Source organism: Nycticebus coucang, chromosome 21 (assembly GCF_027406575.1).
Source record: "Nycticebus coucang isolate mNycCou1 chromosome 21, mNycCou1.pri, whole genome shotgun sequence".
Lineage (NCBI taxonomy): Eukaryota > Metazoa > Chordata > Mammalia > Primates > Lorisidae > Nycticebus > Nycticebus coucang.
In genome coordinates, this window is record NC_069800.1 from 42,100,339 (window position 1) to 42,123,989 (window position 23,651).

General features: G+C 46.4%; 1 protein-coding gene across 1 annotated transcript in view; it reads left to right on the top strand.

The window, feature by feature from the left end:
• MMP24 (matrix metallopeptidase 24) overlaps positions 1-23,651 on the top strand; it is a 65,076-nt gene that overhangs the window by 29,789 nt on the left and 11,636 nt on the right. Inside the window, exons 3-5 of the mRNA XM_053573753.1 lie at positions 5,644-5,792; positions 10,330-10,446; positions 13,020-13,324. Of these exons, the coding sequence (XP_053429728.1) occupies positions 5,644-5,792; positions 10,330-10,446; positions 13,020-13,324 (571 nt within the window). The remainder of the gene's footprint in view (positions 1-5,643; positions 5,793-10,329; positions 10,447-13,019; positions 13,325-23,651) is intronic.

Here is a 23,651-nt window from a genome sequence, read left to right on the forward strand (position 1 = left end):
CTCGGCTTCTCTGGAACCAAAATCCCGCCTTCGGGCCAGCAGACCAATCAAGCAATTTTGTCTGTGATCTCCGCATCTTGGGTTCAGCCCAGCTATTTTGGTCTCTGTTTGCGCTCCGAGGGTTTTCTCACTTTCCTCTGGGTTTGGGTTTACACCTCTTCCAGCGCTTGAAGGGTGACAGACATCTCAGAGTTGGTTAACTGAGCTGTAAAGGTTAGATCTGACACGACTGGTGATTGATTAAAGGATCCAGGTGTAAAAAGATGAAAGCAAGGTCATTCTGTTTAAAACTGAATGGGGCTTTTTCCTGCTAGTGGAATTTATCTTTTTTTTTTTTTCAAATTGTACAATGGAATCTATTGCTTCATCAAACAAGGAAGTCAAACCACAATAGATTGAATTTCAGCAAATGTTTTTCTGAAACCTCTAATGGACACTGGGAATTGTGCTCCATGCTTTAATGGTGTGTAGTGCTCATTAAACCTTCCCAAGATGAAATCCCTTCCTTGGTACCCAGGCAGTGCCTCCTAGACCAACTGTTCTTTCATTCATTCGTGAACTCAGCGATTATTTATTGTGCCACGCACTGTGCTAAGTACTGTAACAGATACAAAGAACCATGGCACTGTCCTCGGTCCCCAGGAGCTCAATCTAGAGGGGTAAACAGTCATATTAACCAACGGGTATGATACACTGTGGTAGCTGTGTTCAGAATAGCATGCACGAAACGAGGGCACCCACTAGCTCTGCCAGGGAGAACTAGGGAAGATGTAACAAAGGAGGTGACAACTGAACTAGACTTTGAAGGATGAGTAGGAGTTTGCTAACGTACATAAAGAGAAGGGGCTTTGGAGGCAGTAGAAATAGGCTGCAAGTTGAAAGGGCAGGGTGTGACTGGCATGTAGTGCAAACTGGAGTGGTCATACCCCTAATGGATCTCACTTACCCTCCCACCCTCTAACACACACACACACACACACACACACACACACACACACACACTCAGCCAGGTCCAATCTCAATGCCCGTTCCCTGGCTTAGATGCTGTCATTTGACCAGCCCCTCCCCCTCTCGTTTCCTCTCTTAGGTGTCTGCCCCTGAGCCCTGAGGCTTGTCCCCAGTGAACGATGGAGGAAAGCAGAGCCCAGAGAAGGCACAGATACTCCCCCCACCTCCACCATGTGTCTGCTCCATTCTAATGCTCAGCACTGACCCAGACATTTGCTTATGACCTGAGTTCTTAGAACCTAACTCTTGGTGTTGCTGAGATAGACTCTGCAACCTTCCTGGTGGCTCCTGATTGCCTCTGAGATGCTCCTTGCTTTAGTATCCCAGAAGAGGAGCCAGGTTAAACCAGGTTGGCAGCCCTTTACCGAGGAGGAGTTACTTTTAATTAATCAAAGCCTTAGAAGGCTGAAGTGGGTTTATGGGGAAGGTTCCCTGTCCCCTATTTCCTCTCATAAGCAGGAATGGAGGCAAGAAGGGAGAGGAGTCTTCAACCCCTCGCCAGCTTAGATGTAGGCGCTCAAAACACTCCACTGGCTGACTGTTTTGTCAGCAGTATCTAGCCGAAGATCCTGACCCAGCCACTGCCCGATGCTGGAATTCATCTTAGATTTCCTACAGAACCAATAGAGTCCATTAACAGATAGGGAGGAATTAGATATGTTTTAGATTTGTACTACACCTTTTTTTTGAATGGCCTGAGCCAACTTGCAGATTAAAACATGTTTTTAAGTCAGTCTTTTAAGAATGAAACAGAACTTGGTGGTTCGAAGAATGAAAAAATTAATAGTTACTTGCCAGCATCACTGTGCTCAACACTTAAGCTATGCATTTGGCTGAAAGTTTCTTAAAAAGGACACGAGGGGGAAAAAAAAAAAAGCATTGGGCTCCCAGGTGTTGTAGAAAGTGATTATGTTTGGTCCTAAGAAAGGTGAGTGAGAGGGTGGAGAGCATGCAGTTCAACTGGCCATGGTTTCTCCACATCCACGCAGCACCAGATACTGGGCAGTGCTCCCAGTCCCCTGGGAGGGATGGTGACGTCCATAGACTTGACTGTGAAGGATGGACCAGCCTCCATAGCACTCACGAGGAATGGCTCTTGGTCCAGGGAGCATGTGGGAGGCCAGTATAGCTAAATTTCAAAGGGCAGAGGAGCCAAACCCTGTTTTCCACCTCGATTTCACAAAAGTAACAGAAACACCATCCGAAAGAACAGCTGACACTTTTTGAGTGATTACTACACATCAGGTGTATTCATTCATTTCATCTTCACAATAACCCTGTGGAGGAGGAACGAGTATTTAGATTTTACAAATCAGGAAACTGAAGCTCAGTTTGCCCAGGGCCACATAGCCAGTAAATGAAGTCAAAATTTGATCTCAGGACTGTGTGTCTCTTTGCCGCTGTACCACCCAGTTTATTAAATCCAAAAATTTTTAATTAAAGTTTCCATAAAGAGAACATAAAGTGTCATTCTGGCTGTGAGAGGCTGAGAAAATATGGCACAGGGCCCATATGCTTTGATGACGTGCCCTAACCTAGGAATAGAAGTGGGGAGCACCTAGATTAACAGATAGGTGACTTGTCAGTTTCCCTGTCATTTCCCTTTGCAGGTGTCTTCAGTGTTTTGGCTCAAGCTGACCCTCTGTCACTGTCAAATCACAAGGGACTCTGTAATTTTTCCACTCTGTGAACAGATAATTATATATCATCTCTATCCACTTCCTACCTTTCCACCTTCTCCACTCACGGCCAACAGCCCCTAAACTTCAAGCCATTTTCAATACTGTTCAGAGTGTGCCACACTCTGCCAGACTTCCAGGCAATTGCACCTGCTGTATCAGGTAAGAGCTCAATTGCCACCTCTACCAGGGAGCCTTCCCTGAATTCTTCTCCCTATGGGCTGGCCCCACCCGCACTGTGGACAAAACCCTTCTTTTGTTCTCCCTTAGAACTCTGTACATTCTTGCTTTTTAGCACCATATTTTCTTTCTTTTTTTTTTTTTTTTTTGGCCGGGGCTGGGTTTGAACCTGCCACCTCTGGCATGTGGGACCGGCGCCCTACTCCTTGAGCCACAGGCGCCGCCCAGCACCATATTTTCATTTGGGGTTTACTTGTCAATATGTCAGTTCCTATTTATCTTTCTATCCCCCCAGAGCCTTGCGCAGTACCAAGCCATGCAGTAAGCGCTCAATAGTGTTTGTTGACTGGACAAAACACTCAGCTACTGTACGCTTAGTGCTGTCCTGGGCACTGGATATATAGAGATGAGTAAGATATGGACCCTTCCCTTGAGGAACTTAGAGCCTGGAGGAGACAGATAAGTAATGATTGGAGCTCAGTATTATAAGACCTGTGATACTTATAGTAGGGGATCTGGGGAGCACAGTAGAGAGAGGAAAAAAACTTAGCCTGGCAAGTCAGGGAAGTCTTCCGAAGGTGGTAATTTATGAGCCAAACTTTAAAATCTGAAATTTGTTTTGCAATCTAAGAAGTATACTAGGCAGAGGGGAAAACATGTACAAAGGCATGAAAGAGAATCAATGTTTGGAGAGCTGCAGGAAGTATTGATATTCTGCGCCATCATTCAGAACGAAAAACACGTTTTAGATACCAAATGTGAGAGAGGTAAGGTTGTTACTCTGTTGTGGATGTTTTAAGGCTTTATTAGTTTGACAATTTTGTTTTTAATCATGAAATGGATTTTATCACAAGACAGTAGAGATGTTGGAATCAACTCTGGTGAAATAAATAATAACTCATTTATAGTTTCTCATCTGCCTCCTTCCAAATGGCTTAACTTGACGTGTAACAAAAGATACAGCTACAATTAAGTCGTTCATATAGAAACAGGAAATAAAAAAATAAACAGGAAGGGAAGCACAGCATTTCCCAAGGCTCTTTGTCCTTCATTAGCTCAGAATGATCCTCTGGGGATGGGAGACAGGGGTTATCTAGCTTTGAGCAGGGAATGTGGGCGTGCTCCTGGAAATGCCTGCGGCTTCAGTAAATACAAGGATGTTTTCCTCATTTTCCAATTGATCCCACAGGTATTTCCTGATGCTCTCCTTTCTTCAGGGTCTCATCCCCTCATGCTTTTTGGTGGGAATAATCATCTCTACTATCCTTCAGATTCATCGATTGCTTGTTTCAACTACTTCACCCAAGTTCCCGCAGAGTCTTTTGACCCTTTCAAGTCTTTCTCCTTTTAAGAAAAATAATTCCATACATAAAACTCAGAAAACAGAAAAGCACCAAAAAAGTACCCCATGATGCTATAACCAAAGGATACTATGGCAGTTCATTCTTTTTAATTAAAAAAAAAAGTTTGCATCACTTTAGACTTTCAGAAAAATTTTCAAAAATAGGAACAAAGAATTCCTGAATATCTTTCACCTGAATTCCCTGTCAACATTTTACTACATTTACTTTGTCTCTTTTCTGTCTCTGTGTGTGTGTGTCTGAACTCATTTTTTTTTGTTTATTTATTTATTTATTTTAGAGATGGAGTCTCACCCTGGGTAGAGTGCTGTGGCATCACAGCTCACAGCAACCTCCAACTCCTAGACTTTAGGCGATTCTCTTGCCTCAGCCTCCCGAGTAGCTGGGACTACTACCACAACACCCAGCTATTTTTTGTTGCAGTTCGGCCAGGGCTGGGTTCAAACCCACCACCCTCGGTATATGGGGCCAGCGCTCTACCCACTGAGCCATAGGCACTGCCCGTCTTATTTAAGAATCAATTGCAAAGACCAGGAGCGATGACTCACACTATAATCCTAGCACTCTGGGAAGCTGAGGCAGGAAGATCTCTTGAGTACAAGGGTTTGAGACCAACCTGAGCAGGAATGAGACCTCCATCTCTATTAGAAATAGAAAATTCAGCCAGGCATTATGGTGGGCACCTGGCGTCCCAGCTACTCAGGAGGCTGAGGCAGGAGTATCGCTTGAACCCAGGAGTTTGGGGCTGCTGAGAGCTAGGCTGAGGCTGCGGCATTCTCTAGCCCAGGGCAACAGAGTGAGACTCTACCTAAAAACAAGTTGCAGGCATCACGCATTCTTACATAAGCCTAAATGCTTCAGTGTGTATTTCTATATAAATATTAATTTTTATACGTGCCCATCTAGATTTATTCTAAGCATATATTATTTATTTATATTTAAATAAAATAATACATTGTTTTATTCATTTATATCTGTAATGGTCTGCTTTCTCGGGGGATCAGCATATAATTTCCCACAGACCCAGGGGTTTTCTGGGGGGCACGACATTTTCAGGAGACCATTCTACTTCAGAGAAGTAACTGCTCTGTGCTCTTGCCTGTCTGGTCTGACATCCGCGGAAAGCACTGAGCAAAGAAAATAGGCAGGGCAGTGGAAAGCTCTGCATTCGAATCCTGTCTTTATTCTGTTGCCATTAGAGACACCGTGAAAGGTTTATAGCAAGGGAACAAGACAATAAGAGCTGTGTTTTCTGGAGATTAATTTGCCTGTGTCTGCAGATGGCATGAAGGAAGAAATCAGAGTGTGCGTCACAAGTCATTGGGGTAGAAAGATCCCTCTGTTTGAGGGGAGCTCTCAGGTAAAGAGAGCCTTCTCCAGCAGGCACACGTCACCTTCTCCCATGTGTCTTTCAGAACTGGTTGAAGTCCTACGGCTACCTGCTTCCCTACGACTCCCGGGCATCTGCCTCGCACTCAGGGAAGGCCTTGCAGTCAGCAGTCTCCACTATGCAGCAGTTTTACGGGATCCCAGTCACCGGTGTGTTGGATCAGACAACAATCGAGTAAGATTTGCATAGGACATTGTGCCTTTAAACTTTCTGGACTCCCATCTGGGTTCCCATTTGTCATGGCCTGTGTACACACCAGGAGCACCCTACCTTCCTAACTTCTCCTCCTGCAGCTCCATCCTGGGAGGGAATACCACCAAGTGCCCTTTCCTACGCGAGCTGGGAGGTGCTGGGATGAACTTGCCGTGTGCTGTTGGAGACAAGTGGCTTATCCCTTCTGGGCCTCAGTGTCATCATCAGTACAATGAGGGGCTGGGTTATAGATGGTCTCCTGAATCTCCTTGGCTCTAACAACTTAGGGGTCTGTGAGTCGCCTGCTACCGTTCCCTGAGATGTACATGTCTCATACAGAGAACTCTTGAATGATAATGGGATGGCAACTCTAGTCCCATCTTTTCCATCTACCTGCATGTGCCAGGCACTGTGCTTAGTCCTGTCGTCCTGCCCTCCAGAGGCTCACCGTATAGTGACAAACACGGTCATCCAGAAACACCATCCAGAAACACCAGTCTAGAGCTCAGAAGGAAGCACTGAGATTCAAGGAGACATTTCAGAGGTGATAAGAAGTAAATCAAACCACAGTAGGTAATTGCAATCACTCTAGGGCAGCGGTTCTCAACCTGGGGGTCGCGACCCACAGGAACTGTATTAAAGGGCCGCGGCATTAGAAAGGTTGAGAACCACTGCTCTAGGGAGAGTAGAAAGAGGAGAAAGAGATCGGTGCTGGGCTGGAAGCCCACAAAACCATCTGAGGAGCAGCAGGATGTCGGTGATGGGATGTCCTAGCAGTGAGGGGCAGGGGTCCACAGGGCCAGCTGTGCAGAGGGGCCCAGCAGGAGCAGCACTGAAAGTGTCTGCTGACTTTAGTAATGAATGGGTGATTGCCGTTAGCCTTAGCAGAATAGCAGAGACAAGTCATTCCAGGAGGGAGATGAGCTAGCAAGTGACCTCGAAGGGGAAGAGCAATGGATCAAGAGGATGAAGGTCCGGCCGGGCATGGTGGCTCACGCCTGTAAGCCTAGCATTCCAGGAGCCTGGAGGCAAGTGGATTGCTCCTGCTCAGGAGATCAACTTGAGCAAGAGCGAGACCCCGTCTCTACCAAAAATAGCAAAATTAGCTGAGCTTGGCGGCAGGTGCCTCTAGTCCCAGTTACTTAGGAGGCTGAGACAGGAGGATCACTGGAGCCTAGGAGTTTGAGGTTGCTGTGAGCTGTGACGACACCACAGCACTCTACACAGGGAGAGAGTGAGACTGTGTCTCAAAAAAAAAAAAAAAAAAAGAAGATGAAGGTTTATTTTTTTAAGATGGAAGAGAGTTAAACTAGCTTAAATTTGTTCAAGAAATAGCTATGGAAGCTATTTAAGAAAAGCCATTTTTGCCATGAAGACTTGGACAGTGCTGGAGAAAGCGGTAAGGACAGGAGAGAGCAGGGCTGGGTGAGGACACAGGGGAGCTGGGAGAGGAACAGAAAACGCACCCAGTTGTGGATCAGTTCATCCCTTGACAGAATCATCTCTCTGGGTCTCAGCATGTGCATTTGCAAAGTGGACTGTTAGGTTACAGCTCTCAAATTCTAGATGCCATTACTCTAGGCATCCAAGCTTTTAGAACTTGCTGAGTCTGGGCTTTTAAGACCCTAAAATTCTGTGCAAACATTTCCCATCCCTAGGCTCTGCTGATTATAAGACTGTGAAATTCTGAAGTAATATGTTTGACTGCTCCTGTGATGTCGGGTATAGCGGATTCCTTGGCGCTATGGCCTCTCTCGTGAGCTGGTTAACGAGAACCCGACCGCCTTTCAAAGCGGAGGTTATTTTCAGGGCTGTGCACAGGCCTTGTGGTCGTGCATGGGGGCAGGAGCGCTGGTGTCTCCGTGGGGGGCACCACCTGGCCCTGGGTTTTACTGCATTCCAGAAAGCCCCAGGCCTGCTGGACAAGGTTTAGAAAGTGGCAGGTGCGCGGTGAAAGGAGGTGGCAGAGGGAATGACTGAGGGAAAGGATGGCATCTCCCACTTCAGTTCTGCTGCACCTCTTTGCAGGAAGGTGGGAGTGGTGTTCTGAAAGCGTGAGAAGGAGGAAGCCGATCACACTTAACCCCCTGAGTAGCGGGGGAGATTGGGGTGGAATTTAGAGACGTGAGTTTCAGCTCCAGCTCTGTGACCTTGGGCAACGGCTGCCTCTCTCTGGGCCTGTTTCCTCCCTGAGGGGCCCTTCTGGGTGTTTTTTTTTGTTCTCTTCCCAGGGATTTAGTAAAAGGAAGCTAGATAAGCGATTTCAAGTACTATTTGTCAGTGTCTACCTTGGGAAATAACACACATTCATTCACAGTCAGTCAACAGCATAGAACCTCTAGCTCAGCCTTGTGCTAAGCACTGACAGAAAAATACAAGCTCCGGGCTTGTTTGTTAAATTGCACTCATTAACAGTACATTTATTCATCCAACTAAGCTCCAGCCCTGCCTGCTGTTTTCTGTTTTACAATTACTTGGTTTATCTTCTGTCTTTTCTCTTATCCGTAAAATGGGAATAATAATTTCTGATTATCTCACAGATTATTTTGAGAATCAAAAATTTTAAATGACTATAAACCTTGTGAAAATTATAAATGTTTATACCAATGCATGGTATTGTTATTGCTATATCTTTTATTATTGATTTCTGAGTACGGATGCTCTCTGAGCAGTGTGGAGCATATGAACATGAGTAAGACCTGGTTAATTCCCTAAGGGGCTTTCAATATTTGGTTAAAATAGTCTCTGTCTTCTTTTCTCTACATTGCCAGTGGCAACTGCTTTTGTCTTCCAATGAGGTCAGAGTGTTTTCTTTGCCAGCAATCCCATGCTCTCATGTAGTGAGTGGGTCATCAGACCAGCAGAGGGATGGAAATACAAGGCAGGACCCCAATCAACCATGATCTTCAAAGTCTCCTACCCTGGCACCTGTTTCAAAAGTCCCCAGGGGTGTCCCAGGCTTACTGCACCCTAATTAACTTTACCTGATTTACTTATTTCTAGGCACAATGGCAAATATGACATAGTTCTTGTCCTCCAAGAATTTACCGTTTATTAGAGACAGTGGACTAAGAGATTTAATCCTGTAATCCTGTAATCCAAGCACTCTGGGACTCCAAAGTGGGTGGATTGCTGGAGTTCAGGAGTTCAAGACCAGCCTGAGCAAGAGTGAGACCCCACCTCTACTAAAAGTAGAAAAACTAAGGGGGTGTTGTGGTGGGTGTCTGTAGTCCCAGGTACTCAGGAGGCTGAGGAAAGAGGATCGTTTGAGCCCAAGGGTTTGAGTTTGCTGTGAGCTATTACACTGCAGCACTCTAGCCTGGGAGACTGAGTGAGATTCTCTCTCAAAAAAAAAAAAAAAGAAAGAAAAAGAGAGAGAGAGATTTAAATCACAATGCTGTGGAGAACTGCGTTCCATGTCCTATAGCTGTTCAGCCACTTCTGAACACCGAGAGTAAAAAGAGTCAGCTGCCTTCCACACTTTCCATTCTACTGTTGGCTAGCTCTGATTCATTCAGTCAGTCAACTAATCATGATTGAAGCCCTCTGTGTCAGGCACTGTGCCAGCCCTGGGGATACAGGCAAGGTTCCCATCCTTATGGAGCATAGAACCTGGAGAGAGAGAGACAAAGAAAAAATGAGAAGCAAATACATAATACAATTGCAGGGGGTGATGAATGCTGTGGAGAAAACTCAAGCAGGATAAGCAGATAGTGATGGGATGGGGAGGAGGAGGGACTCTTATATAAGGTGGATAGAAAAGTCCTCTCCGAAGGGGTGACATTTGAGCAGAGACCTTAATGAAGTACAGGAACAAACCACCTGAAGAGGAAGAGCATCGCAGGTAGAGGGGACAGCAAATGCATAGAGCCTGGAGTGGGACTACGCTTAGCTGTTCAAGGAGCAGCAAGGTCACTGTGGCTGAACATAGGGTGTGAGGGGAGAAGGGTGACATTATTGGACAGGTAGGCAGGAACTAGATCACACGGGACTTTATGGGCCAGAATGAAGGGTTTGGATTTTATGCTGTTTGGGGAAGGCATTGGTGGCTCTTAATCAGGGAGCGATGTGCTCTAATTGCACACATATTTCCTCCTTTGAGACTCACTGCTCCCTAAGAACAGCAAGAATTACAACTGTCATGTTGTGGATGAGGACACTGAGGTTCGCCGCACTTGCCTAGGGCCTTGTGATTAGTGGTGGATGGAGCTGGAACTTGTCCTCTGATACCCAGTCCTTATTGGTGTACACAGCGGTGTTTCTCTGTTTTTGATTGTAAGTGCATGAATGAATGAATCAGTCAGCCAGTCGTGTTCCTGCTGGGTGCCATCAGAACCAGGGTCCCAGAGGGTAAGTTGAGGCTGCGTGGTGCCTTTCAGACTGGGACTAGGGATTTTTTAATGCCTTCCTAAAGTTTTCAGCGACCACTGCACATGTGTGTATAAATACATATGTGTGTGTACCTATATACGTATGTGTGTGTACCTATATACATATGTGTGTGTGTCCTCCTGCCCAGGTGGATGAAGAAACCCCGATGTGGAGTCCCTGATCACCCCCACTTGAGCCGTAGGCGGAGAAACAAGCGCTATGCCCTGACTGGACAGAAGTGGAGGCAAAAACACATCACCTACAGGTGCTTTGACTCCCCCTCTTTCTCCATGGCATGGGACTCCCCCTCACTCTGTTTTCTTGACCTGAATCTCAGAGCCTCACATTGTAGGTGAGTGATCAGGACCAGCACTGAGAGCCTGTGACTTGGTCCTCTGTATGACTTTCACAAGATGCTCTGACTCCTACTTCAGGTTTATTTGGTCCTTTGGGGGCTCACTAGTTGTGATCTGTTCAGATGCCAATAGTTTTTAGGTTACAGAAAGTGGAGTATGGTTTGTCCAGTAACTTTGAGCTGTGATAAAGAACCACATTAATTCATTCTCCCTATCACAGCTTGCCAAACCCCACTTCCTCTGATCTAGATCCTCTCCCCACCCAAGATTCAGCCTAGTGGATTTCACCTGAGGTTCCCAGTGCAGAGTTTCTCAAGGAATATAAAGGACCTGAATCACAATAGCGTCATTCCCTGACTGTCTGGGGAAACCAGAGGCAGAGCAGGATTGGTCTCCCAGTCAGACTAGTGGACCAAGAGCAGAGACGATGGAGCCCATCAAAGCAGACTCAGACGCCAGAATTCAGGGTGGGGCTGGGGCAAGGGCCAGGCACAGGGTAGGCTCCGCTGGGTGCTGGTTGGCACCTTTCAAGTCCTTGCTGTCATCTTGGGTAGATACCCTGGGTGCAGGGGCAAATTCTAAATCAGAGGTTCTTTTTTTTTTTTTTGTAGAGACAGAGTTTCACTTTATCGCCCTCGGTAGAGTGCTGTGGCGTCACACAGCTCACAGCAACCTCCAACTCCTGGGCCTAGGCGATTCTCCTGCCTCAGCCTCCCGAGTAGCTGGGACTACAGGCGCCCACCACAACGCCCAGCTATTTTTTTGTTGCAGTTTGGCCGGGGCCGGGTTTGAACCCTCCACCCTCGGTATATGGGGCCAGCGCCCTGCTCACTGAGCCACAGGCGCCGCCCTACTTAAAGTTAAACTAAGGGCTCTCCTGCTGACAAGCTGACAGAAACAGGATTTTTTTCAGAAATAAGACAAGAGAGGGAAAATGAGACTAATGTGTGTTAGAGCCTGGTGCACTGGTGGCATTGCCCTCTAGGAGGCTGAAGAGGGTGGGTTGCTTCAGCTAGGAGTTTGAGACTAGCCTGAACAACAGTGAGACCCTGTCTCTACTAAAAATAGAAAAACAAAACAAAACAAAACACTAGCAGGGTGTGGTGGCAGGTACTTGTAGTCCCAGCTACTCAGGCAGTTGAGGCAAGAGATGGTTCAAGCCCAAGAGTTTGAGGTTGCTGTGAGCTGTGATGCCTCAGTATACTACCCAGGGCCACAGAGCAAGACTCTGTCTCATAAAAAAAAAAAAAAAAAAGGAAGGAAGAAAAAGAAAAAAGAAGAATCTAGGTTAGAAAGTCGATAGACTCCAGTCTCCTGAATAGGGAGAATGAACCATGGCTCGGGTTCATGGCTTGGCGCTTGTAGCTTAAGCAGCTAGGGTGCCAGCCACATACATCGGAGCTGGCAGGTTCGAATCCAGCCTGGGCCACCAAAACAACAATGACAACTACAACCCAAAAATAGCCAGGCGTTGTGATAGGCGCCTGTAGTCCCAGCTACTCGGGAGGCTGAGGCAAGAGAATCACTTAAGCCCAAGAGTTGGAGGTTGCTGTGAGCTGTGACGCCACGGCACTCTACCAAGGGTGACACAGTGAGACTGTCTCAAAAAAAAACTGGGTTCTAACTCAACTCTCACCTTAGCTTCTGTCACTCAATCTATCTGGGCTTTAGTTTCCTCATTTGTGGAATGGGTGGAATAGACCCTGCCCCAGAGGCTCGTGGGGTAGAGCACCCACAAGTAGTGGTGCTCCTCTGTGGAGAATCACGCAGTATGGACACAGTGACCTTAAATCGCTAAATCTATAACAGATTCGATCAGATCCTGCCCTTTCCCAGCTTCCAGGTAGACAGGCAGTAGTTAGTGCCAAAGATTTTTCTAAGGGACTTTCCACTAAATGCCTCTATGCTGTTTGAATTTTTTTTTTTTTTTTTGTAGAGACAGAGTCTCACTTTATGGCCTCGGTAGAGTGCCGTGGCCTCACACAGCTCACAGCAACCTCCAACTCCTGGGCTTAAGCGATTCTCTTGCCTCAGCCTCCCGAGTAGCTGGGACTACAGGCACCCGCCACAGCGCCCAGCTATTTTTTTTTTTTTTGGTTGCAGTTTGGCCGGGGCTGGGTTTGAACCCACCACCCTCGGCATATGGGGCCGGCGCCCTATGGACTGAGCCACAGGCGCCGCCCTGTTTGAATATTTTTAATAACTTTTTAGAAAATGCTATCCACCAACTTATTTTTCTGTTAACTTGGAGTGGAATCTTTTATTCATCATGAACATTGTTGGTGATCAAACATAAAACACTAATTATAGCAAGACTATTCTGATTGAGGCAGGGGTGGGGATCCAGAGCTCTGCCCATGCTGCCTATTCTTCAACCCCTGGGGCAGCTCAGCAGGATTCTAGGATTCAAAATAGGAAGATCTCTGGGCCCTATTGTCTATGATGCTCCGCTTGCCCTAATGAGCCTCCCTTCTCTCTCCAGCATTCACAACTACACCCCAAAGGTGGGCGAGCTGGACACACGGAAAGCTATTCGCCAGGCTTTTGATGTGTGGCAGAAGGTCACCCCGCTGACCTTTGAAGAGGTGCCATACCATGAGATCAAAAGCGACCGGAAGGAGGCAGACATCATGATCTTCTTTGCTTCTGGCTTCCATGGAGACAGCTCCCCATTTGATGGGGAAGGGGGATTCCTGGCCCATGCCTACTTCCCTGGCCCAGGGATTGGAGGAGACACTCATTTTGACTCAGACGAACCATGGACGCTAGGAAATGCCAACCACGATGGTAAGGCCACAGGGGGCAGGGGTAGTCCTTGTTGTTCAGTTGATGGGAAGAAGCCCAGAGGAAATGGCTAGAGGATACCATAGATGAGTATCCTACTTTCTAGAGCTTCTTGACCAAGAACGAAGAACGTAAAAGTGTGGGAACTGTGGTCTCTGATAATATTTAACACTTGATCCAGCAGGGCCAGGGCCATGGTCTAATTGGGCTGAGACGGAAGGGAGGGCTAGGCTTGGCACCTGTGGCTCAAGCAGCTAAGGTGCCAGCCACATACACCAGAGTTGGCGGGTTTGAATCCAGCCTGAGCCCACCAAACAACAGTGGTGGCTACCACCAAAAAATAGCTGGGCATTGTGGCGGGCGCCTGTATTCCCACCTACTCGGGAGGCTGAGGCAGAAAAATTGCTTGAGCCCGGGAGTTGGAGGTTGCTGTGAGCAGTGATGCTACAGCACTCTACCCAGGTAGACAGCTTGAGGCTCTGTCTCAGAAAAAAAAAAAAAAAAGAAGGAAGCGTTAGGCCATGAATAAGAAGAGACAGTAAGGGATCAGAGGCTGAAGCAAAAATGCCTTTTAAAAAGGCATTAATGGGCACCAGCCCCATATGCCAGAGGTAACAGGTTCAAACCCAGCCCTGGCCAAAAACTGCAAAAAAAAAAAAAGAGAAATATTAAAAATAAGTAAATAAAAAGGCATTAAAGCGGTCGCGCACAGTGTCTCACACCTATAATCCTAGCACTCTGGGTAATGTGGAAGCCTAGACAAAAAGATTACTGTTGTTGTGCAGAACTGACTCTGGCTTCATAAATATTCATTGAATCATGGTTGTGCAGGGCAAATGAGCCAAGGAGGCTGGAAGCCAAGGTGGGTGGATTGTCTGAGATCACAGGTTCGAGACCAGCCTAGAGCTAGAGAGAGACCCTATCTCTAAAAATAGCTGGGCATTGTGGCGGGCACCTGTAGTCTCAGCTACTCAGGGGGCTGAGGCAAGAGAATCACGTGAGCCCAAGAGTTTGAGGTTGCTGTGAGCTACAACTCTACAGCACTCTACAGAGGGCAACAAAGTGAGATGCTGTCTCAAAAATAAATAAATACATAAAATAAAAAATAAAAAGGCATTAAAGGTGAATGTGAGGTCTGAAAGTGATAGGCTTTGTCCTGAGCAATGAGGGCATCAAAGGCCTTCTTATAAGTAACATGACACTCTCCTTTATGTCAGCCTCACAGGTGAGTAACAGGCCCCATAATTACTCCAGCCTCCTTGGCTCATTTGCCCTGCACCACCATGATTCAATGAATATTTATGAAGCCAGAGTCCGTTCTGCACAACAACAGTAACCATTTTGTCTAGGCTGCCAAAGAGTTCCACATTAGCCTTGAAGTGTACGTTCTTATGCCCTTTTTCTTTTTTTTGAGACATATTCTTACTATGCTGCCCTCTGTAGAGTGCAGTGGCGTCACAGCTCACAGCAACCTCAAACTCTTGGGCTTAAGCCTCCCAAGTAGCTGGGACTACAGGTGCCTACCACAACACCTGGCTATTTTTTTTGTGGCAATTGTTATTGTTTAGCTGGCCAGGGCTGGGCTCGAACCCACCAGCCTCTGTGCATGTGGCTGACACCATAACCACTGTGCTACGGGCGCCAAGCCTCTTATGTCCATTTTTAAAGTGAGTTCAGGGCTCAAATGGCAGACCTGGAAGGTGGCAGCCCTGGTGCTGAGATCTCAGTTCAACTACCTGGCTATGTGACAGGAGCAAATAATTCACCCTTGGTCTCCACATCTATAGAGTCAGGAGCTAGATTCGCTGCTTGCTAAGGTCCCTTCCAACTTCTAATGTAAAATGATGCAGAGTCACACAAAGACCAGGGGAGCCAAACATTTATTAAAAAAAAAAAAAAAAAGACATAGCCTCTGCCCTCTTGGAGTCCAGTGTCAAGTAGGAGAGACAGGTGCATGCATTTAAGTCACCTTGTCATAGGCTGATGCTGCTGCCAGCTGGAGCAGAGGTACCAAGAAAATGCAGCAGAGGTCTGGAGGAAAAAGGGACAGAGGATCTGGCTTTTAGGTTATAATAAATGACAGTTAATGAGTATGCTAGTGTTCTAAGGCCCATGCCAAGTGTTTTCCATGAGTTATTATATCAATGTATAATAATACAATTAAATAATACAACTGAATTATATTAAGTCACATATAATTAAATTATATAATAAACATAGAATAATGATAAGATTATTATAGGTAGATATTATTATTCTCATTTTATAGCTAGGTAAACTGAGGTATAGAGAAACATTAAATAACCTTCCTAAGGTTCCATAGTTGGTGAATGGTGAAATAAGGCTTTGAACCTGGGCATTATGATCCTGGAGCCCATACTTATGGCCACCATGGCTCTCAAAGTGCTGGGCACATGAGAATCACCTAGAAACAATTTTTAAGAATGCAGATTCCAGGCTTCAGGTGCCTAACCTCTTGCTATTCTGATTCTTTATGTCTGGAGAAGGGCCTGGGAATCTGCAATTGGCCTAATAAATTCCTCAAGGGCTTCTGATGGCAGGTGATCCATCACCTTGAGGAACACTGTCTTTTTTTTTTTTTCTTTTTAAAACATATCATTTTATTATTCATTGCTGGCTTTACAGGCTAGATCCTTGGACAGCAGCATCAGACATGAGAACCCTTTGGGACTCTCTCACAAGTCCATCTGAGCGCTCAGCCTTTAGCATGAGAAATACTATTTTTTTTTTTTTTATTGTTGGGGATTCATTGAGGGTACAATAAGCCAATTACACTGATTGCAATTGTTAGGTAAAGTCCCTCTTGCAATCATGTCTTGCCCCCATAAAGTGTGACACACACTAAGGCCCCACCCCCCTCCCTCCATCCCTCTTTCTGCTCCCCCCACCCTAATCTTAATTGTCATTAATTGTCCTCATATCAAGATTGAGTACATAGGATTCATGCTTATCCATTCTTGTGATGCTTTACTAAGAATAATGCCTTCCACTTCCATCCAGGTTAATACAAAGGATGTAAAGTCTCCATTTTTTTAATGGCTGAATAGTATTCCATGGTATACATATACCACAGCTTGTTAATCCATTCCTGGGTTGGTGGGCATTTAGGCTGTTTCCACATTTTGGCGATTGTAAATTGAGCTGCAATAAATAGTCTAGTACAAGTGTCCTTATGATAAAAGGATTTCTTTCCTTCTGGGTAGATGCCCAGTAATGGGATTGCAGGATCAAATGGGAGGTCTAGCTTGAGTGCTTTGAGGTTTCTCCATACTTCCTTCCAGAAAGGTTGTACTAGTTTGCAGTCCCACCAGCAGTGTAAAAGTGTTCCCTTCTTTCCACATCCACGCCAGCATCTGCAGTTTTGAGATTTTGTGATGTGGGCCATTTTCACTGGGGTTAGATGATATCTCAGGGTTGTTTTGATTTGCATATCTCTAATATATAGAGATGATGAACATTTTTTCATGTGTTTGTTAGCCATTCGTCTGTCATCTTTAGAGAAAGTTCTATTCATGTCTCTTTCCCATTGATATATGGGATTCTTGGCTTTTTTCATGTGGATTAATTTGAGTTCTCTATAGATCCTAGTTGTCAAGCTTTTGTCTGATTGAAAATATGCAAATATCCTTTCCCATTGTGTAGGTTGTCTCTTTGCTTTGGTTATTGTCTCCTTAGCTGTACAGAAACTTTTCAGTTTAATGAAGTCCCATTTGTTTATTTTTGTTGTTGTTGCAATTGCCATGGCAGTCTTCTTCATGAAGTCTTCCCCCAGGCCAATATCTTCCAGTGTTTTGCCTATGCTTTCTTTGAGGATTTTTATTGTTTCATGCCTTAAATTTAAGTCCTTTATCCATCTTGAATCAATTTTTGTGAGTGGGGAAAGGTGTGGGTCCAGTTTCAGTCTTTTACATGTAGACATCCAGTTCTCCCAACACCATTTATTGAATAGGGAGTCTTTCCCCCAAGGTAAGTTCTTGTTTGGTTTATCGAGGATTAGGTGGTTGTAAGATGTTAGTTTCATTTCTTGGTGTTCAATTCGATTCCAAGTGTCTATGTCTCTGTTTTTGTGCCAGTACCATGCTGTCTTGACCACTATGGCTTTGTAGTACAGACTAAAATCTGGTATGCTGATGCCCCCAGCTTTATTTTTGTTACTAAGAACTGCCTTAGCTATACAGGGTTTTTTCCGGTTCCATACAAAACGCAGAATCATTTTTTCCAAATCTTGAAAGTACGATGTAGGTACTTTGATAGGAATGGCATTGAATAGGTAGATTGCTTTGGGAAGTATAGACATTTTAACAATGTTGATTCTTCCCATCCATGAGCATGGTATGTTCCTCTATTTGTTAATATCCTCTGCTATTTCCTTTCTGAGGATTTCATAGTTTTCTTTATAGAGGTCCTTCACCTCCTTCGTTAGGTATATTCCTAGGTATTTCATTTTCTTTGTAACTATGGTGAAGGGAGTTGTGTCCTTAATTAGCTTCTCATCTTGACTGTTATTGGTGTATACAAAGGCTACTGACTTGTGGACATTGATTTTATATCCTGAAACATTACTGTATTTTTTGATGACTTCTAGGAGTCTTGTGGTTGAGTCTTTGGGGTTCTCTAAGTATAAGATCATGTCATCAGCAAAGAGGGAGAGTTTGACCTCCTCTGCTCCCATTTGGATTCCCTTTATTTCCTTGTCTTGCCTAATTGTATCGGCTAGAACTTCCAGCACTACGTTGAATAGTAAAGGTGACAGAGGACAACCTTGTCTGGTTCCAGTTCTAAGAAGAAAAGCTTTCAGTTTTACTCCATTCAGTAAAATATTGGCTGTGGGTTTGTCATAGATAGCTTCAATCAGTTTTAGAAATGTGCCACCTATGCCTATACTCTTCAGTGTTCTAATTAGAAAAGGATGCTGGATTTTATCAAATGCTTTTTCTGCATCTATTGAGAGGATCATGTGATCTTTATTTTTGCCTCTGTTAATATGGTGGATGATGTTTATGGACTTGCGTATGTTAAACCAGCCTTGCATCCCTGAGGAACACTGTCTTAACTCCCAGTTTCCCTAACTTGCCTGATCATAGGAACCAGCTGGAGTTCTTGTTATGAATGTGGGTTCCTAGGACCTTGCCTTGGAGATGGAGCAAATTTGGGAAGCACTGGGCCTTCTTCTCCCCTATCCCGAGTGATGTTTCAGGCCGACAGCAGACTCTCCAAGGCCCATATCCTCAGAGGCCATGCCTGGCGTCTGTAGATGGAGGTGGCCTTCTCCAGAGCACTTTGTATCACTGTCTGGATCAGGGATTGGCAACTCGTGGGTTATCCCAAAGGTTGGCTCAGGAAATGGTTTCACCAAGACCTAGCCGAGGCAAAATTATCAACCTGTTGAATTTCTCTTTGTCGCCCTTCTTATCAGGCTCCATTTCCTCCCCTGGTATCTCTCCCCTACATCCTGGATGTGTTTCCTGGCTTTCAGAGGACCTGTTATTTATCTCATTCTTAGTTTTGGATTGGTGTCAATGAATGGCTGTATGTGGTAACTGATAAGGTGTGAGGAAAGGAGAACTAACATATTTGCGGTTCTGTTTTGTGCCAGGCACTGTTAACTGATAAGGTTTTAGTTAGATCCCTGAGAGAGAGAAATGAATTTTCAAAGGGCTGTTGGCCAAAAGAGGCGCTGGGAAAACATTCCACCCTTTTCCTCTCCCTTTCTGCCCAGCACTGCGGTGTGCACTTCACACACCCACTCCGTGCTGTCGGAGAACTTATTGGGCCCAGCCCCCAAATCCCAAGAATTGGCAGTGTGTGGGGGAAGGACCTGGGACCTGTGAACGGGCATCATCCCAGCACCCTTTCCCTCTGTCCCACCTCATCTTTGGTGAATGACTGCCAATTCTGATAGAAATCCCTAGATGGCTAATGCCTTCTTTGGAGAAGAGTTAGGACTTTGCTCTTTGATAAAAACCAAGCATGATCTGTCCAGATGCAGCTCCTAACTGCAGCAATAGACCCTGGCAGGTGAACTGGAATGCAGCAGTTGCCCAAAGATAGGTTTTGGAGTAAGAGGAAAGGAATCAAGATTTGATGAGCACCTATATATTAATCTTGTCTAATTTCCACGTAGACTCAGCAAGGGAGAGAGTAGAGTTTCCTGGGAACTTTTTGATGATTTGCTTTCTTCCTTTACCTAAATGTTTCTTTCTTTCTTTTTTTTTTTTTTTATCAGCTAAACCTAAATGTTTCATTATGAAAAACTTTAAACTCACAAAGAGTAGGGAGAATGGCTACTTATATTATTCCCTCAAATTCCCCCACTGCTTTAGCAATTATCAACATTGTGCCATCCCATGTCATCTACCCATCCCCCACTTTTATTTTTTGGCTGTTGTCTTTCAAAGAAAATTCTAGACGCAATATCATTTCACCTATAAATGCTTTGGTAGACACTGTCAACAGAAGTATAATCACAAAATCACTATCAAACCCAAGAAAATTAACTATAATTTCCTAAAATCTAAAATCCAGCTTGTGTTCACTTTCCCAAATCACCTCAAAAAAATGTCTCTCACAGTTGTTTGCTTGAATCAAGATCCACACAACACACACATGGCTGATGGGGCTCTTACAGTGATTTTCATTTAAAACAATCCCCCCACACCATGTGTTTCCCTCCATACAGTTGTTGAATAAACTGGGTCACCTGTCCTGGGTGCAACCGTTTGGCCTGGCGATTCAGGTTCAGTTTTAACCCATCTCTCTTCCCCCTAATTCCTGAATATTATTAATTAGATCTGCAGGAGGCTAAACTAAATTCAAGTTCAGTTTTAACCCATCTCTCTTCCCCCTAATTCCTGAATATTATTAATTAGATCTGCAGGAGGCCTGACTAAATTCAAGTTCACTTTCTTGGCAAGAGTACTTCCTAGGTGGTGCTGGTACTTCCCAGTCAGGTCACTGGGGAGCACGTGTGATGCAGGTCGCCCCACTTTTAGCGGTGTTAAGGTTGAGCATTTGGTTCTGGTTGTGTCAGCCTGACCCAACCATTACACAATTCACCTGGGGACTTAAATAAAAAATTATCCACGTACAAACCTCAACCTCCTGAATCAGAATCTCCTCCCCTGGAGAACCTCTGCTTCCCTGCCCCACACCCCCGACTCTGTGAAGAGGCAAGGTAGCCCACCTTCCCTTCAGACCTGTTTCTGGGGCTCCTTTCACACACACATTCTGTTCTGAGTCAGGAAGTGAAGTCAGCAGAGAGTCACTATGCTCTGCTGGGAGGGAGCACAACCCTGCGCTGCTCCTACATAGGGCAGGTGACAAGACAGGAAAAGTCGCCATGCAGTCCCCTGCTTCACAGAGCACCGTCCTTCCACACCTACCTCACTAGCCCCCCACCCCGGCAGATGCTATCATTTCCATTTTACAGAGGAAGAAAGTGAATTTCTTGAGCTGGTGTGGTGGCTCACACTTGTAATCCTGGCTACGCAGGAGGCCAAGGTAGGAGGATTGCTTGAGGACAGGAGTTCAAGATCAGCCTGGGCAACACGGGTATTTTTTTCTCAAAAAAGAAATTAAAATGAGTAAAAAATAAAAAGAAATTCAGTTTGAAAATGGCAGAGCCGGGCGGCACCTGTGACTCAGTCGGTAAGGCGCCGGCCCCATATACCGAGGGTGGCGGGTTCATACCCGGCCCCTGCTGAACTGCAAACCAAAAAATAGCTGGGCGTTATGGCGGGCGCCTGTAGTCCCAGCTACTCGGGAGGCTGAGGCAAGAGAATCGCTTTAGCCCAGGAGTTGGAGGTTGCTGTGAGCTGTGTGATGCCATGGCACTCTACTGAGGGCGATAAAGTGAGACTCTGTCTCTAAAAAAAAAAAAAGTAAGCGGCAGAGCCAGGTTTGACCCAGGAGTCTGCCTGTTTTTCAGACTCTGTTGTACAGGCTACAATGCCAGGGCATCAGCCTAGCTCACAGCAACCTCAAACTCCTGGGTTCAAGCAATCTTTTTGCCTTAGCTACCCTGAGTAGTTGAGACTACAGGTGCTCCCCACCACGCTCAGCTATTTTTTTCTTATTTCTAGTAGAGACAGGGTCTCACTCTTGCTCAGGCTGATCTTGAACTCCTGAGCTCAAGCAATCCTCCCACCTCCTCCTCCCAGAGTGCTGGGATTACAGATGTGAGTCACCATGCCTGGCCAGACCCTGCAAGTTCTGCTGCAGGTGTTCCAAGGACCACCCTTGGAAAAATACTGAGCTCTTGGCACTATTCCCTGCTGGGTACTGTCACTTCTCCCTCAAGGAGCTCACAGTCCTAGGGCAGATAAGAATGTGATCATTGCCAGGGATATGGTTCAGAGAAACCGCTGGAGAGTGCAGAGGAGGGAGCATGCCCTGCTGTCTGGGAAATCAAGGAAGCTTTCCTGGAAGAGAGGCACTCAGCTGGACTTGGAAGGAATAAGATGATTCCAGGTATGGCGGACAGCCCTCACAGAACAGAGGCCAAAGGAAATGCTGAGTTGGGAATCATCTTACATGGAGGTTCTAAGAGAAGAGAATGAAGCAGAGACAAGGTCCACTGGAGGAGCAGAGATTGCTGGGGATTTGCTCAGAGGCCCAGGGACTGACAGGAACACTCCCTATCAGGGTTGCCGGTCCTCATGCAGAGCTCAACATGACTCTGCTAATAGAGATAATCACTCCGTGCTGGGAGGCAGATGAGTGCATTATATGCCTTGCCTCATTAATCTTTACCCCTGTTCTTATGACGAAGGTGCCATTGTTCCCTTCCTCTCACAGAGAGAATTTTTAAAGGTCACCCTTCTAGGATATGGAAGAGCTGGGATTCAAGACCAGGCACTGTGGCTCCCAGAGACTGCACTCCTGACCACTCTGCTTCCCTGCCTCTCATGTCCTTGGGGAGTGAAGCCCCTAACAGCATCCTGCCCGTAGGGCACTGGGGTCTTCTCCATAGCAGGCCTCTCCCTTTGCAGGGAGGCCCCTGCCCCTCTCCTTCCAGCTCCCCTCAGAGCCGTGCAGTAGAATGCTGGGTCCCTGGACCCAACCCATGGGCTTTTCCCTAGTTTAAGGGGTTGTTCTCTGCATACCCTGGCACAGAGGCAGGAGAGTTTTAGACAGAAGCCACTACCAACAAAGGTTTAGCGCCTCCCCCAGGAGCTCAGAGCCCTGCTCCCCTGTCCCCAGCTGAGATCCCTATAGATGGCCCCTGAAGAAGAGCCTGGTCAGGAGATAGAGGCCCTGAACAGCTTGTCCTGGCTCATGGGACAGGCCAGGAGCAGAGCCAGGACTGGACCCCAGGAAGCAGAGCTGTCTTCCGCTTGTGCTAGCAGCCGCCTTTCTTTGGGATGGAAGTCAGAGATGAGCTCACCCTTCCCTGCTGCCAGAGGACCAGGACCTGAGGAAGGAGCTGGGGGCGGCCTGGCCTTCTCATGCCAGCTTGCCCTTCCCCAGCAGAAGGCCAGCCCCAGGCTTTTGGCCAACCTTGTGCTGATCTTGCCCATCCCCCCTTCCTTTCTGTTGCTCAAAGGAGGCTTCACCACAAACACTGGTGGAGTCAGCAGAGCAGCAGACACGTGCTTCCTTCAGCCTGGGTCTGCTCCACAGGGTACTTCTACTTTCCCAAGACTGTAGCCAGAAGGCCAAACAGTGCCAACCCCCATCTGACCCTCATGGAGCCCTCGGCTGGGCTGGGATAGGGGTACTTTGGGGGCCAGAGTGGGCAAGAGGACTCCCGACCACCTGCTAGGCTCCTGGCACCTTCCCTGAACCCCGAGGTGGCAGGAAAGGGCTGAGCTACATCTTAGGGCTGGAAGATAAGAGGCAGGGCTCAAGGGGCTACAAATGCCAGATGTCAAGGCAAGCAGAGGTCTGTAACTGGGCAGACAGGAGCCAGGACCCTCAGTACAACAGTCAGCCCAATCCCCTGCCCCTTGCTTTTCTGCCAAAGCTGGAGTTGCTGAGTCCCTCCAAAGTCAGGGCTTGCCCTGTCACAGGTCTAATATAAAGGCTCTCAGGAGTTGGTTTGAAAAGGTCCTGGTTGCTGACCCCCACGGGCCTTGTACTTCCTTTCTGGTCACTGGGCTTCTTGTAGTAACCAGGCTTCTTACAAAAGGTGACAAGCAGTTACCATTCAGTGTGTGTCCCAGGCAGAACTCTGTCTTAGGCAGAATTCACACAACCCAGTCCGGTAGGTATGATTCCCCCATTTTATAAGTGAGGACACCAAGTCCCCAGTAGACCCACCGGCCAGATTCACCAAGCTGCAGGGGGAGAGCTGGCAGTGCTGGCACCA